A 17268-nucleotide genomic window follows, 5' to 3' on the forward strand; every position below is an offset into this window, starting at 1 on the left:
TGCCCAGCAGTGGGACAGTATGGGCTAAAAATAAATAAATAAATAAATAAACAAGCTGTAAATTGGTTCGCATAGAATCGCAATTCATTTTAAAAATGTATCTTCTTCACGTAATTTTATTTCATTGATGTGTTTTAAAAGCGGAACTTATGTTATGTGAACAAACCGTGAGAAATCTGTGAAAGATTTCATCCCGTAGAGAGTTATGTAAGTATGTGGTTTTAACCGTCAAAGAACCTCATAAACCGAACAAGAAACTCCATTTTCATCAAACTTTGTGAATAGATGCTACGTGAACATTTGAATTCCTGTCATATCTTTTTGATGCAGGCTTTGCTTTTTAAAGAACGTCTCCCAGTTGTTTTTACAGATTATATTCCATTAGATCCCATTCCAAATGTATTTACGATTATTGTTAGAGTATCGAACCATTGGCCATTCATTGACAAAATATGTAATTTGACGAAGATTGAAAATTGATATCCTGAGATAAGACGTGATCGCCGATATTGTTTATACGGTGCGAAATTAAAAAAGATAAAATCTCATAAAATACGTAAAAGTTTCACATTGTTATGTTCTTAATCTCAATACAAAAATTGTCCGTTAGGTAATCGCGTTGTACTTAACTTTTTGTTATTGCAAACCGCAAACCTTGAAAATTATTAGAGGTTCAGTAGAATTTTATTTGCGGTCATTGTTGAAGATCTTTCTAATCGACAGACTTCAGTAGGAGTTGTGCCGCGGAGCCGCGCGTGTGTCGTTTCTGTACGCGCGAAATAAAACCACGATAAAGAAAATATTTTGTGATAAAACCCTGATGTGTGCGTGATCATTATGTGGATTTAATACCATTTTTGTGCTAATTGGCAAACCTGTTAATTTGTGTGATAATACTTTGGAAGAAATAAAACAACTGGATGGGATTTGTGCAAATAAAAATTGCAATAACATCTTCATTTTTGCGTGGTCCTTATGAAGCTATATTCAAGTAACTAGAATGATCTGAACCCTTGATAAACTTTTCATTAAAAACATTCGTATCGGTTGGTAATTTTTTAGCGATTAGAGTGGTGAAGTTAATATTTCTCGTAGGCAATGACCTAGTCTGTGCTGTGCTATGTAGTATGTGTGCACATTTTGTGCAGTTCAAGAATAACTCTCATAAACATTGATTGTCTCACCTTGCTGAAATAAATGAATTCAATCAGCTATCAGCAATAATACGTCGTTATTTCACATTAGATTTGCATTATATTAAAAATCAGATTTAATCTTCTGTGAGGATGAGTTTCAGTCTCTGCAGAATTGTTTGAATAATAAAAGACGGTCTAGACAAAATGTTACACACGTTTCACTTAACCGGGGCACAAAAGTAAATACTAAGCACAAACGGTAGGATGCAACGCTTATTTGCATAACAATTTCGCGACTAGCAGTCGCCTTGAAGTATGTTTACTATAAAACGCCTAGATGACCACTCGACTCTTGAAAATAGACGTTTGACAAAGATTGACTGTCGATGACCACGCATCATAAACTGTACAACTTAAGCCACTTGAGCTGTAAAAACTACATTAAAATGTATTAGGGGCACATTAATTACTGTTAATTACGGCAGTGAACTAGTGAAGGTATTTGTTTTTGTTAGCAACTTATTATAAATTCATTTCGTACTCCTGTCCATAAAACAAATAAGATTTTTGTCTTGACTTTCATTGCGTGTTGTTTGTAGAGCGAAATTGAAATCTTAATCGTATGATAAAATAATTTTATTTTATCACATTATCTTTTCAGGTTAGTCTAAAAATACTGCTAATTATTGTAGATAAAACAATTTTTGATGATTTATACTTAAATACTCGTACACGTGATGCCGGGTTCTTAATTTGAGCATCATCAATGTTATCATTTGCTATTCAATTAAAACAATCAGCTCCGATATGGTTTTGATTTGATTGTTGAACATAACCCGTGCATTGACGCAACGTGGACCATTTAACATTCGGCACACACGTTACAGACCAGAAAGGTGTGCATTTCCGTTGACTTAAACCACTTTAGGGCATGGACAAATCAGTCAGCTTAGATAATACTTCATGAATAGTCAATAGATAGACTTTAAGCACGTAGGATGTTAATGAAAACTTCGCACTGTTTCGCGGTAGGTTTTTCTTTCTTCCCTGTATGTTTGCAAGCATGCGTGTTGTCACGCAGTTATGTCGCAGTCTGTCGACAAATATCGTTTTTCTGTAACGTCCGAGTTAGTCTTCCCCGAAGGTAAACGGATCGCGTGCGCGGGCGCCACTTCTGTTCAACACATTCTTGGAATACGGACGGTTGATCATGCGTATTTCTAAAGCGGGTTACAACTTCATTCGTAATTTATAGTGGCCAGGTTTCATGCTGTGTTTTGCGGTTTATACATTTACAACGGTACACTTCTTCCAACATAATAGGAGTTGTATGTATTTTTCATTAGCACGGAAAACATGTTCCATCGGTTTTGTTTCAGGACAAATAGTATTGTAACAGTTTTAGAATGAATCAACTTTTTAAATATATTCTAGCTAGGTCATTGCAATCATATGCAATAATAACAATGCTAAAGAAACCAGACAAAACAGAACATCATCATTTACAGTTCAATTTGTGTTATTTTGGGATAATAATAAAACAGTTATACAGTCTACAGTTTTAGTAATTCGTCACCATAGTAGGCGTTGTGTTCCATATAAATTGATCTTTAAAGGCATAATGTACCACAGCGTCTGTTATGGGCGCAGCATCTGGTGCACGGCGCGTGAGTACTCTGTGTTTGGTCAGTGGACCGCGAAGGTCAAGGCTTCACTCGCGCCACTGACCTGCCCTAGCACTCCTAAACATCAAACGCTGACTATAGCTTCAACGATCCAGTTGTTTTTTTCTTCCAATCAACTCGTCACGAAATTAGATCTTACTTCTTTTTGTAGTATCAAGAAATGATCTCGTTTCACGGTTTCGATAACCGAAGTTAGTGAAATCGATTTGATAAAGTATTATGATGGTGAAAATAAAGATGAGGTGACACGCGGTGTCGGATGGCAGTGCGATGGATGTCGGGGCGGCTCCGGAGCCCGTGCCTCCGCCGAGGTTGAAGAAGTTGGCTCGGTTGGCCGCGGCCAAGCCGCCAGAACGCAAGTCTGTCACATGGGTATGAACTTACACGTGTACTTTGTTCTCAAGAACAGCTTCAGTAGTACAAATTAATCTGAAAGACTTATCCAGCTCGGATTTCCATGAACTGAAACGTATACGACAATTTTGTGTAAGCTGTAAGCACCTATTGAACAAATCTTCCTTTTCAAAGCGTATTATTGCAAAAGCCTTTTCAAAAATTGTGCTCATAGATTGATGTTCGCATAAAACCTTTTGATATGATTCAACGCGAATCTCAGTGACAGTCCAACAAAGGCTGTCGAACAAACACAAAACAGTCGAGAAACACGAACACAAGTGCAAACCAAGTTGAATGGAGTGAGCGCGGCTTCTGCGTGGCGTGGGAACGTCAACCGTTCCTGCTCATTATATGACTGCAAGAAAAACATACAAATTCGCGAAACTATCACAATGTGCATTTTCGCACATTACTACAGTTAATTTTAATTTTCGCAGGCAGTTTTAATCCGTTAGGTGTCGTGTAACGTTACGGGGTTTACTTTATTAAGTGTACTTTGCATGTGATGAGTGTTAATAGGTATGTAGGGAGATAGAATGATGAGATTGATAGTTCACCAGTTAGTTAAATATAAATATTTTTTATACATTGAGATATGCTACGCATCAGTAAGATTTTTAGAGTGAGCTTGTTTAATCCGTTTTAAGAGAAATTATCCGTTTGAGGGATTGTTGTGTCAGATCTTATTCATAGATCCAAAAATATTGAAGTTTCTTTTTTCTCCAATGACAGTCCAAAAGATATTTTCAAAAAATTGCAGAATAAGTCTCTTTTTCCTCACTTCCAGGGTCCAGAGACATGGGTGGGCGTGCGGGCGCTGCGAGCCAGTTCTGGGGGCATCCTAGACCTGGACGACCGCGTGCGAGACGTGGCTGATGACCGGGAGACCCTCACTGCGGAGTGCACCAGCCAGGCGCCGCAGCCCCGCGCCGCTCAGGCAGATGGCGCTAGTGGCTCGTCGGCTGGCACCGCCTCCCCTGATATGTTTCGGGTGAGTTTAAATGCCGAACTAATCATTATTTTGAACTTCTACATCTCTCGATTTACCGATAACATAAAACGATAATGAGAATTAAAATTTAACCACAGGCTCATCACTCGTTTTAAAATCTGACTACATAACATTATTTCAGAGTTTACATAGGGTATCGTCAATTTAATATCTTGAAAAAAAAAACGGTCTACATACATAGGTACTTACAAATTAGCGTTTGTATTAAGGCTCGTAAGTCTGTAGAATAGTACTTAACTACTTACTAATTACTAAATCAAATTACTAATTTAAAAATATCAATTAATAATTTATTATCTTTAGATATGAATATTTGGTTTTAATTTAAATATTTTTTTTTTAAATATTTTTTTTGTCTATGACCACATTGGCCACTCATTATGTCATAGAGTAAAAGAATAAAATCTATTCATTTCATTTTGAATGAAACTGTAATATATTTAAATTAGTTATTCTTTCTACCACCAGTAAAATTGTGATAAATCAAATAAATAAATAGCATATTATTTAACAATCAATAAATTAAAAATAAATGAAGGCAATTCATGAAATATGACATTTATAGGCTGAATGCGCACATGTCCAGAGTCACGCAAAATTCGTGTTGAAAAAGACAGAAGAAAGCGCGGCATTTCAACTTTGTAAGAGATTTCTTGTCGTAACTTGTTTGTGGCGAATGATTTATTTGTATCGAGCAAAATAATTCAGTTTGTGACATGTCGAACGCACGAAAAGAGTCCAGATTATCTTTAAATTGCAATATCGATATGGGTTCGTGTTTCTCTCAATGTTTTTGTGTCCAACGTCCTACTAAGGTGAGTTAAAAATACATTTCAGTTGTTTCAATAAAAACCAATGTTAACTGCTGATTTTTCAATGTTAAATGATTTTAATATATGAATGAAAGGATTATGTTGAAACTATTAATAGGTATTGAAGTAAAATGTAAGTGCTTTGATCGTATGGAGCTAATAAGATACTAAATAATTATTTTATGAATTCTCCCAGTACGAAAAATAGATATAATTCATAAAATTATATACCTACTTAGGCAAGTGCTTTACTTATTTGATTGAGTTCCATTAAAAAGTAACCAATTATTAGGTACGTAAAGTGTACACAGGACCTACTTATCTAATAATCACAAAAAGTAATTAAGTAAGTACTTAAATTAACCTTTACTTACAAATGCATGAATGAAGAGTGTTGGGTCAGTGGGTCGTCATAGGGGGTTTATTTTACATTAATTTTAAGGTCAATTAAGATTAGGCAAGTAAAATTATGTCTCATATTCATAAATTTTAATGGCAAGGTGTAGATTCAGAAGCGACATGTAGCGATCAGCGACACCTTTAAAAATAGGTGTTTCATTTGAATACTACTAAGTACCTTGTGTGGACCTTACGAAGAACAAATCGCAAGAATTCCTTTTTTTCTTGCTGAAACAGGTTGTAAATAAAATAATTCATTAAGGAAAATATGTGCGCCGCGTCAACGTCAACTGAATAACATTGCGCATCACACGGGAAATTAACGTAGCGTGCTGGTAGGTCATACTACGCGTTGAATACACTACCCGCCATAACAACGTAATGAATACAATACATTTGCAAAGAATCAAGTTAAACTAATTTACGTACATACACATACGGACGATAACAAACGCCGCATGAATCTTAGCACATAACGGGCGGCGCGAATGCCTGCATTCACGAGTTCACGCCTCTTTCATACCTATACCTTACAACAGTATACGTCGTACCTACAACATACCTATTTAGTAGATAACAAGCTGAAACTGGGCTAACAGGATTACAGAGCTCGCAAGCAGAGCGAATACGTTTATATCTAGTTATAAGTTTAAATATAGACTAATCGTTGGCGGTTTATGAGCCTTCACTTTTCTTGTATAGTGTACCTACGTGATTATTTTTTTTTATTTTTTCCTTTAACAAATTATTAATTTTTATAGTCGAATACCTGAAAAGTTTTTTTTTACCTTTAAACCCTAGTCAGTTCTAGACTTTTGGTATGTCTAACTAAATAGCTCAGATTCTGTGGGTCATTGCTCTTTTACAAGCAATATTAATTACCCACTGCGCAAATGCACACATACACTGAGGTAAATCAACCGATAACACAACGCAAACAAAGGGCCCAATCGATTAATGATTTTTTAATCATTGATCGATACAAAATCTGCATTGTGTACGAGCATTAGAGAGTGATTCGATCGCTTTAATACACAGACAGCAATTTGTATTGAATCTCATAATTGATTATGGAGATCGGTCACGCTCCAGTAGTTTAGTAGAATGCAAGCGAACAACGCACAAGTAATATTTATTCGTAATGCTCGCAGCCGTAATAATTACAAGAGCATGATTCGATATTTAAATCTCTGCAGAGTATGAGATAGTGCATCGGAAAAAAATACCATAGTTAATTATTTCGATGCATGGGCAATTTATAACCACGAGATGCAATACTTTTTATAGTATACGAGGCAGATAGACGAAGTCCATTTAAATGCAGATTTCATTTTCTATTTTTTTTTGTCACATACATTGTCACTGCTTAATTACACATTGAGCCACACACATGCTGCAGATTGACTTGATCATCCTTTGGGATCGGAGGGGCAAATACGAGCAACCGCAATCTCGTTTTGCCCTCAAAACTACGAATACAGCACTTGTATTTTTTACGAACTCATAAAATTACTGCGAAATACTCTTTTCTTACTGGTTCTATTATAGTTACAGTAGGAATAAATCTCTAATGATCTCTTTCCTCTATTTACAGGGAGGTGGTGGCGTGGGCGGCAGTATGCGGGTTCCTGACACCGATTCCTGCGTGGAGGTCGGTGCAGCAGACCTGGAAGACGGCTCCAATGGCCTGCAGGTGCGGCGGGGTAGTGAACCTACGCTACACCAGGACACGTTACCTCCTCAGAGACAGGTACCTACTACTTTTTATAAAAGGACTGCGGTTTGAATAGGGTACCATAGCCTTGAACGGTCCTGAGGATAACATAGCCACAGATTCCACATTATGGAGGACAAGACAAGAGGACATGATTTGTATCAAACGTCACGCACTAATAAACTATAAATATATTTGTTTTTGTTAAAAAAAACACTGCATTGTCCTACCACTTACCATTGACTTTATCTATTCTTTGCATGTTCAGTTGGCTTTTCATGGTGCTAAGAATCAATATAACGACATTTCATCATCATCCTCATGCCTTAATCTCAAAATTTAGGATTAGCGCAACATGTTTTTTCCTTCCATACTCTTCTGTCTGTCTGTCAAGTCGCTCCTTGTAAAGCACAGGTACCAGCTACATCCGGTTAGACTGGAAACCGAAAGGCTCGGAGGATGATGACTCTTCTGTCTGCCGTCATCACAAATACGTAACATTCTTTCTTTCGTCGATTTTCACACAATCCATGCAAGGACATTTCCTATTACATAATTTGGTCCATTTAATCTCTGGTCTGAAATAAAGAATTTATTGTTATATTCCAGGTGTCAGAACAAACGAAGCGGTGGTCAGCGGCGGTGGTGTGCCGAGACGACAGCAGTCGGGTGACGCAGAAAGTGCACCCGTTGCCGGACGGCCGGCCGCCGGACGCCACTGTCGATAGGCACGGACAACACTTCCAGAGGCAGTCTAATAGGCTGTCTATGCAGTTCTCCGGACCCGGGTGAGATATTTGACATGAAAGGCTTTTTCAATGAATCGAGATCAGTATGGGTCTAGGGTATTAGGCTTAATACAACTTATGATACCAAAAAATGCAACTAGAAAAGTGTTTAAACGTTTTTCCTTGATTTTTATTGGAATATAGGGATATTTGCAAATAATTACTTCTTCTGCTATTAGTATGTCACAAATGCGCAAATACTTAGAAGTCCTAAAAATAATGTGAATTTCATCTGCCACTTATTTCCATACATTATTCATTCTCAAAAGCCATTCTTAGTAAACAAAAGCTATAAGTTATAGAGAATCTTGAGTATTCATTGTTATACGGTAAAGCAAACGCGATGGTAATCGCTTTTGTGTGATTTTGCATAAATTAAGCTATTTATAAAAGACATTCTTACATCATAGATTATTTTTTAAATAATTATTGCTACTTACCTGTCATTTATTTATCTCGTGCCGCTTATGTTGTTTTATATTATAAATAAAATTTTAATAATATGTTTGGAAATGTTTCAGGAGTGGGGTATGGTTGGACGCAGCGGAACGGGTACAAAGTTATGGCAGTAAGAGTCTTCCTAGAGACGCGCGGAGAGAGCCGCTAGGACAAGACACGACGCCTGTCAATAACCATCAAAACCATAGGTAAGCTTTATTTACTTACATACCGACATAACTAGCTTGTTCTGAAAAAATGTCTACTTTTTATTATAAAAAAAAAATATTATATTAGTAGAATTTCTTGGACTGTACTCATATTGTACTTCTTACTTTTATTGTAATTGTTATTTAATGTTTCCAGGGTAGAAGACATGCTTCGGTGGGTGACGGGAGTGAACAACGTTGCGAGTGTGCATCCTGTGCAGGAACGGCCTCTAGATCTCTTACCTGAAGGTAAGCTGCTATTTCTTGATTAATATCATAAATAGAATATATTGCATAAGTTTATTAGGTATCTATAGTTCGGCCATTCAGAGAATGCGTTCCTGACACGTCGCGATTGAACTGACGACGTAATAACATTCATTGATTATTGATATAATAATGTTGTTTTAATGCTCCTCAATTGTTAAAACGGTAAACAACCAGCAAAAATATTTTTATCGTAACTGCAAAACCATTGCAAAGTTACGTCGTCAGTTCAATCGCGACGTGTCAGGAACGCATTCTCTGAATGGCCGAACTTTAGTATAGCGACAGTTTCACAGAGTAATGTTTCTTGCACAATATTTTTTTTACATACTTACACCATGTTCTGGCGATAACTTTGGTGTGGGAATAGTAAAATAAGCCTTTCAGCAGGTTTTCAATGGTATATATTTTTCTTCTCAGAATATGAGGTAGGTATTCATACTTATAAAAACTGTTCTTGCTCAATAGGTAGATAATATATTTTTATTATAATAAAAGGTTGAATAATTCCTTTTTTCCCAGGAGGCAGTAGTGAACGAGCTATCTCCGGCATGGAGGTCCCGGTGACGGGCAGCAGCAAGCAGTCGGGCGCCGCGCAGAGCGTCGCCGTGTCGCTGGTCAAGGGGGAGAAGGGGCTCGGCTTCACCATCACCACCAGGGACAACCCTACGGGAGGACACTGCCCTATTTATATCAAGAATATATTGCCTAAGGTATGTAGCTTTGTTGCTGGTTTATCTTTAAGTCAACTACTTACAAGTTATTTAGCAGCGTTATGTTTTGTCTGTTCTACTAAACTACTACAACATTTTTGACCCTTATGAATAAAAGTAATTCCATCGTGACCACACCAGTCAAGGCCAGGACACAGAGTTGACAGGAACCTTTGGCTCATTTCACCTGCATACGGTCACGGTACTCACGGAAAAGCTGGAACAGCAGGTTTTCCGTCACGAAGCATCACGAAGAAATATATGAGCTGCATAGAGAGCCCTCACATAGCACGGCATGCGACCGTTTCTATGACTTTCATACACATTACGCCACGGTAGCCGTGCAGGGACCAACGTATGTCAAAAGGGTCGTGAATCTGTCCTGAACTAAAATCTTGTTATATAGGTATCAAGACACAATTTCCAATATCAATAGAATAATAACATATTTTCTCCTCTTCCAGGGTGCAGCAGTAACAGACGGTCGTCTCAGAGCTGGCGACAAGCTGGTATCAGTGAACAACGTCTCTGTATCAGGCCTCACCCAGCAGCAAGTCGTCACGTTACTTCGGAACACCCCCACTGACTCCACCGTCGAGATCGTTGTGGAGAGAACTGTGCCTAATAGGACGCAAGTAAGAGGAATTATCGATTATTATCGATCGAGGATTATCGGTTTATTTTTAGATTGAAATTGGATGGATAGATAGGTACAGATTTTTGACGCATTGAGGTCACTAATTGATTATTAAATCGTCGAAAAATGTACTTATATAATACTTAATGTTGAGAGGTTCATTTATCGGTGAAAACGATGGCAATAAGTATGTGATTCCCCTATAAGCTTTTTCATACCTATACTCCCTCACGTACTCAATTAAATGAATGTGAATTTTCAACCATGTCAGATGGTTGGACCAACAAATTTTTTAAATGGCGTTTATATTGACGACGATATTGATTTCGATTCCTGATACACCAGTGTTATATTATCTAACAAACATGATGCTTCCTTTTCAGAGAGTAGAGCCCCAGCAAAGTCCAACAAAATACGTAGAAAAAGCGATAGGGGCTTCCAACCCCATAGAGGCGAAACCTTCAGAGAACGGCCGTGTATCCAGCATAGTGAACGCCATCAATCAGAACAGTGCCAACAGTTCCATGCGAGGCAGGATCCCGAAGAGCTCGTCCAAAGATGATCTGCTGCATAAGGATAATAGTACGGAAGCGCTGCAAGAGGCTTTAAATTCTTCGTCTAATTCTGTAAGTTTTGCTTTGTTGTTCTAATATTCTATTTAATTTTATTGTCGTCCTCACAGTCATACAAACGTCCACTACTGCCTTCCCCAAGTTGAGAAAATTTGCCACTGATTTGCCAATGTTAGTCACTTTCATGTTATCTTCCTGGCTGTTTCAAATGCATAGGTAAATACTTACTTAAGTGCATAGCTAGCTTGACCATATGCATTCGAAACCACGATGACATTAATGTCCAGTTTCTTCAACGTGCATAAATTCAAGTTGCATTTATTAGATCTAAATCTGTTGAGATCAAAATATCTTTGGTTAAATTGCTTTGACTTAAGAATTTTAAATAATTTACTCCTGAAGTGCAGTTACTAATACATTTCTAAGATTACAACTTGTAGTTATCAGGTACATACCTGTTGTTTAACAATATAATCCTTTAAATAATACTCCCAAAATAAAAATTAAACCTACTTCACTTTCCTCAGATCCTAGGTCTCCGCAACCGGCTGATCCTTCGCCTGGACGTGCCGGTTCACGACTCGGAGAAGGCGGGGCTCGGCATCAGCGTCAAGGGCAAGGTCACCGTCGGCCCGGACCCTCAGGACTTAGGCATCTTCATCAAGTCCGTGCTGCATGGGGGAGCTGCTTCTAGAGATGGCAGGTCAGTTTCAACAATCAACATCTACCTGGACTTTTCCTAAGCTGTGTTAGGGGCTTCCAGTCTGGGTGCAGTTTTAATCAGTGTTTTGCATGGAGCGATTGCATGTTTGACCTTCTGAACCCAGTTACTCGGGCAACTCTATACCCCTCGGCAAGACTCTTACGAGTAGCAGTCTTACGAGTAACGAATAATCACTTATTCGTTACGACTGCCAAAGATGTTCAAATAACAGCCAAAGACGTCAGTTTGAAGAATACTTGATACCTAAACCAACTGGCTTTAGTTTAAAGTGAGCATCCAGAGTGTTGTAGCTTCTGCTTACATTCAGCTACACACGTTCGAAACACATAGGTAAAAATTCATAACTAAGTGGCCCTAAAACATACCAAGATTAACATTTTTTTTACTACAGGTTACACACAAACGACCAGCTGCTGAGCGTGAACGGCGTCTCTCTAGTAGGACAGAGCAACGCCGAGGCTATGGAGACGCTGCGCCGGGCGCTGTTACACGCGCGGCCGCAGAGGTCTGGCAGCATATCGCTCACTATTGCGAGGCGGACTGGTAAGTCTTATTGTTAATAAATAAATATTTCTTCCACGAAGACTAGGTTTTCTAATTATGAAAGTGAATGTGAGGATAAACTATAGGTATTTAAAGTTTGAGAATAATTTATAACACCCCAATCTTATGTACCTATGCACCCTGAACATTATGAGAGGGAAAAAGGCTGCTTACTCATTCACTCAAAATTCATTAGGTAGCATGAACTATCCTTCTATGATTAATTGTAAACTTAAGCATATTTAAAAAATTACTTGTTCATTGCAATGGTCCTTTTTGATACTCCGCATTTGTCATTTGCATCTTTGTAAATCAGAACCACATTTTTTATTTAGTATATTTTTGACAGCCGCTCATCTTATTTTTTCTAAAGTTCTGAAACCTTCCTAATACCTTATTTTTTCTCCCAACAGACAGCATGGACAGCTTAGCGCGGTGGAAAGACGACACGCCACCGAACGGCAACGACACGACCAACTCCAACGACAACTCGCAGAACTACAACACCGTCATATACAACGCCAGCAGCGACAAGGAGAACAAACCCGTTGACAATTACAACCAGAAATACGACGGCAACCAAAAGTATGACGCCAACCAAAACGAAGGCTTCGATGCACACGACGGACGACCCAAGAAACACGCCTCAATAGTCACTATAAACAATAATAATAGCTGGGTGTCCAACCAATCAGATGACAGCAAAGGGTACTTAGAAAGAGATAAGGATGCACCACCCCACGACAATAAGAGAGATAGCTTCGAATGGAGTCGACTTGATGGCTGGAATCCCGTCATAGATCGACTGACTGGGTTGAGGAACGAGAGCTATTATATGGCGACGCAAATCGATGCTCCCGTCACGAATGGACATCACTACAGACAGAATCTAGGGCACGTGCATATGCCGCGGTCTCCGCCGGCGCATCATAATGTTATTATTGAAGAGGATTATGGTACCACGAGGTAAGCACGAAATACCTTATTAAATGTAAAGTTTACGTTTACCTTTACATTATATTTCATTTAAATTACATTTACATTACACTTACATTACATTTACATTACACTTACATTACACTAACATTACACTTAAATTACACTTACATTACACGTACATTACACGTAAATTACACTAAAATTACACGTACATTACACTTACATAGCATTTACATTACACTTGCATTACACTTACATTACACTAACATTACACTTACATTACACGTACATTACACTTGCATTACACTTACATTACACTAACATTACGCTTACATTACACTAACATTACACGTACATTACGCTTACATTACACTTACATAGCATTTACATTACAATTGCATTACACTTACATTACACGTACATTACACTTGCATTACACTTACATTACACTAACATTACGCTTACATTACACTTACATTACACTCACATTACACTCACATTATACTTACATCACACTTACATCACACTTACATTAAACTCACATTCCACTTACAATACACTTACATTACACGTACATTACACTTGCATTACACTTACATTACACTCACATTACACTCACATTACACTTACATCACACTTACATCACACTTACATTAAACTCACATTCCACTTACAATACACTTACATTACACTTACATTTACACTAACATTACACTAACATTACACTTACAATACACTTACATTACACTTACATTACACTTACATTACACTAACATTACACTTACATAGCATTTACATTACACTTACATTACACTAACATTACACTTGCATTACACTTACATTACACTTACATTACACTAACATTACACTAACATTACACTTACATTACACTTACATTACACTCACATTACACTCACATTACACGTACATTACACTTGCATTACACTTACATTACACTAACATTACACGTACATTACGCTTACATTACACTTACATAGCATTTACATTACAATTGCATTACACTTACATTACACGTACATTACACTTGCATTACACTTACATTACACTAACATTACGCTTACATTACACTTACATTACACTCACATTACACTTACATCACACTTACATCACACTTACATTAAACTCACATTCCACTTACAATACACTTACATTACACGTACATTACACTTGCATTACACTTACATTACACTCACATTACACTCACATTACACTTACATCACACTTACATTTACAATAACATTACACTTACAATACACTTACATTACACTTACATTACACTTGCATTACACTTACAATACACTTACATTACACTTACATTACACTTGCATTACACTTACATTACACTTACATTACACTAACATTACACGTACATTCCACTTACAATACACTTACATTACACGTACATTACACTTGCATTACACTTACATTACACTCACATTACACTCACATTACACTCACATTACACTTACATCACACTTACATTTACAATAACATTACACTTACAATACACTTACATTACACTTACATTACACTTACAATACACTTACAATACACTTACATTACACTTACACTACACTTACACTACACTTACATAGCATTTACATTACATTACAATTGCTTGTGAAGGCTAACATTTTTAACTCACTTCATTGCGGTTAACTTTGACTTCATAATTTTTTAATAAAAATAACCAGCATATTTACTGTTACCCATGAAAACCTATAATTGGCTTTCTGTTTTTCTAATTATGTCAATAACATTGTTTTATGTACCTATAGCCGTTGCTTTTCCAATAAATAAATAAATACTATCACCCTTCTCCCGCAGGGGTAGCGGCAGCGGGTGCGGCGGCGAGTCGGGCAGCGAGTCGGGCGCGGGGTTCAGCCGCGACGCCGTGGGGCGCCGCTCCATGTCCGAGAAGCGCCACGCCGCGCTCGACGCCAAGACCACCGGCACATACAAGAAGATTAAAGAGATTAAGGCTGTTCATTGTAAGTTTCAAATCTTTCTTGAAGAACTTACTGTAGATGCAGGGGGAAATGATTCATCTATATTCCAACAACAAACGCATGAATTCAGATATCATTCGAGGCAATGGAACATTTCAACTTATTACTCAAATATAAAAATTGGATATGGACATGTGCTTAAAAAAAGTGAAATAAGAAAAAAAAAATGCATATTTTTAGCATATCAAAATTTATCACAAAATCAATCAAATACTATCCATTTGCTCCTTGAATTCACCCTTAATTTTTTTCTTCTTTCTCAAAAATTATTACAGAGTTCATATACTTGATCAGTCCTGATACATTTCACTTATTCCAGCAATGCAAGTGGGTCCATCATTAGGCATGAGAAAGTCGTCGAGTTTAGAGTCCTTACAGACTGCCATACAAGAGACGCAGAGGAACCCACGCATCGAACCTATCTATGCGCGAGCGCACCCACGTGAGTTCATTAGTTATTCAAACATTATTATAAAATAAAATTTCTTTAATATTAAACGCAGAAAATACCTCATTTAATTTATTTTGTCAGCACAAAATAGCATAAAGTTTTTGTATACATACATTTGTTTTTAATATTGTTTGGTATCCACATTTTCCCACTAATTTATTATTGAAACGATTCCTCGTTTTTGTTAGGCACCATATAATTCATATCATACAATTAGCAAGTAAATAGTTAGTATAAAAAGTTCTTTGACAACCGGGGTCACGTAACGTATAGGACCGCATAAATCTTGATACTTTATCATATCAATATCGAAATATTTTTTTCCAATCGGTCTAGCTAGAATGTTTCCTCACTGAGAAGACTTCTCAACTTGATAGTATAAGTTAAGATTATATTTTCGGTAATATTACTCTTTACATATTATATATTATTAACTATCTTTAAATATTATAGCATTAAAACACTGGTTGACGGACGACAGCAACGGGCCTGACATGATCCGAGGCTCGCCGCAGCAGTCCTCCCTCTCACACAAGAAGCCGTCATTACTCAAGTCATTATCTACTATGTTCAGGTGAGTTTTCATTCACTTTAATAATAAATCACCCTGTATTTTTCCGAACGATGTAGGTTGTGTACGAGGAAAAATATAAAACTCTCTACTATGTTCTTTCTCCTCTTCTATCTTTATTTTCGAAAGTGTTACCACTCAAAATATTTTAGAGTTAGTAGTACACAAGAATTTTTTACGTTTTTCCCTATCAAATTATTTTCATATAAACAGGTGCAAAGCATTCTTTGGTTGTTCTCTCTAAAATAATTTGGTAGGTGGTGACAGAATGAGCATTGATTCGTTTGGTCTCATCTTACCAATCTTTAAATGGTTTTCGAAGTATGTTTTTCATTTATATCGATACTTCAGACATTGCATTTATGTTGAGCCGCGACCATAAACATGTCACATTTTAATGACTAATCACAGCAAAGTTCACGTGACTAAAGCTGTGTTATGACGCAGTTTGTGCAGCAATATATTTTTTGTGTTTATGTTAATACCCTCATTAATGTAACTTAATTGTTTATAACGTTATAAAACTACTTGGAATAGTTGCTCAGATAACATCACCATAAAAGTTGAACGTAAAAAGGTGTGTGAAAACCACCTAACTAAACAATTAATGTTATGTATACGAAAAAGTTATATGTACTAAAATTATGTTGGTATATAGTTGTGGTTGGTGGTAATTTGGGTGACATCTCTCAAAATCTATCTACCAACGTACGTACTATAATATTGCCAGTTGAATGCTCTACCTTTTTATAAAATTGCGAGAGAGTTTTTCAATTTTAGTATTTCGGTAATCCATCTAATGGTGCTTGTTTCGAGGATTCAAGCTTAGAGAGCACCTACCCAAACTTGGTTTCAGTGACAATCATTGACGTTTTTACCAATATGTTATTTCCCTCTACAGGATAGGCAAGCCTAACAAGAAAGTGGAAACGGAAGTATATGGTAGGTCACAGCCCGGCAGAGCCTCAGAGAAGTCATTGTCAAGAGAGGCGCTAGAGAGACACAACAGGATAGACGAGAGGGTGGAGAAGGAAGAAGAAACTAATTCTAAGTCACAACAACGGTACGTTTTATATCTTAAGTACATATTTTATTCGTTCTTGTTTCCTTTTGATGGATTGATTTAGGCTCGTTTTGAATTACCTCTCAAGGCCAACTACCTAAAAAATAAAATTAAGATTGTTTTTCCTTATATGTTTCAAACTACCTTTTAGCGTATATGTTAATTTTTA

General features: G+C 37.1%; 1 protein-coding gene across 10 annotated transcripts in view; it reads left to right on the top strand.

Annotated features, from left to right (window-relative positions):
- LOC124631249 (partitioning defective 3 homolog) overlaps positions 1-17268 on the top strand; it is a 51172-nt gene that overhangs the window by 26160 nt on the left and 7744 nt on the right. For 9 of the 10 annotated variants that reach the window (XM_047165520.1, XM_047165519.1, XM_047165521.1 and 6 more), the window contains 15 exons: positions 4005-4208; positions 7035-7190; positions 7764-7942; positions 8464-8589; positions 8747-8838; positions 9379-9569; positions 10034-10204; positions 10590-10832; positions 11306-11481; positions 11894-12045; positions 12459-13011; positions 14833-14996; positions 15334-15456; positions 15919-16039; positions 16938-17099. In XM_047165520.1, the coding sequence (XP_047021476.1) occupies positions 4005-4208; positions 7035-7190; positions 7764-7942; positions 8464-8589; positions 8747-8838; positions 9379-9569; positions 10034-10204; positions 10590-10832; positions 11306-11481; positions 11894-12045; positions 12459-13011; positions 14833-14996; positions 15334-15456; positions 15919-16039; positions 16938-17099 (2813 nt within the window). Of the gene's footprint in view, positions 1-201; positions 825-2972; positions 3194-4004; positions 4209-7034; positions 7191-7763; positions 7943-8463; positions 8590-8746; positions 8839-9378; positions 9570-10033; positions 10205-10589; positions 10833-11305; positions 11482-11893; positions 12046-12458; positions 13012-14832; positions 14997-15333; positions 15457-15918; positions 16040-16937; positions 17100-17268 lie in introns of those variants that run through there. The other variant, XM_047165524.1, reaches the window with a different exon arrangement.

This window comes from Helicoverpa zea, chromosome 6, assembly GCF_022581195.2.
Source record: "Helicoverpa zea isolate HzStark_Cry1AcR chromosome 6, ilHelZeax1.1, whole genome shotgun sequence".
NCBI classification, from domain to species: Eukaryota; Metazoa; Arthropoda; class Insecta; order Lepidoptera; family Noctuidae; genus Helicoverpa; species Helicoverpa zea.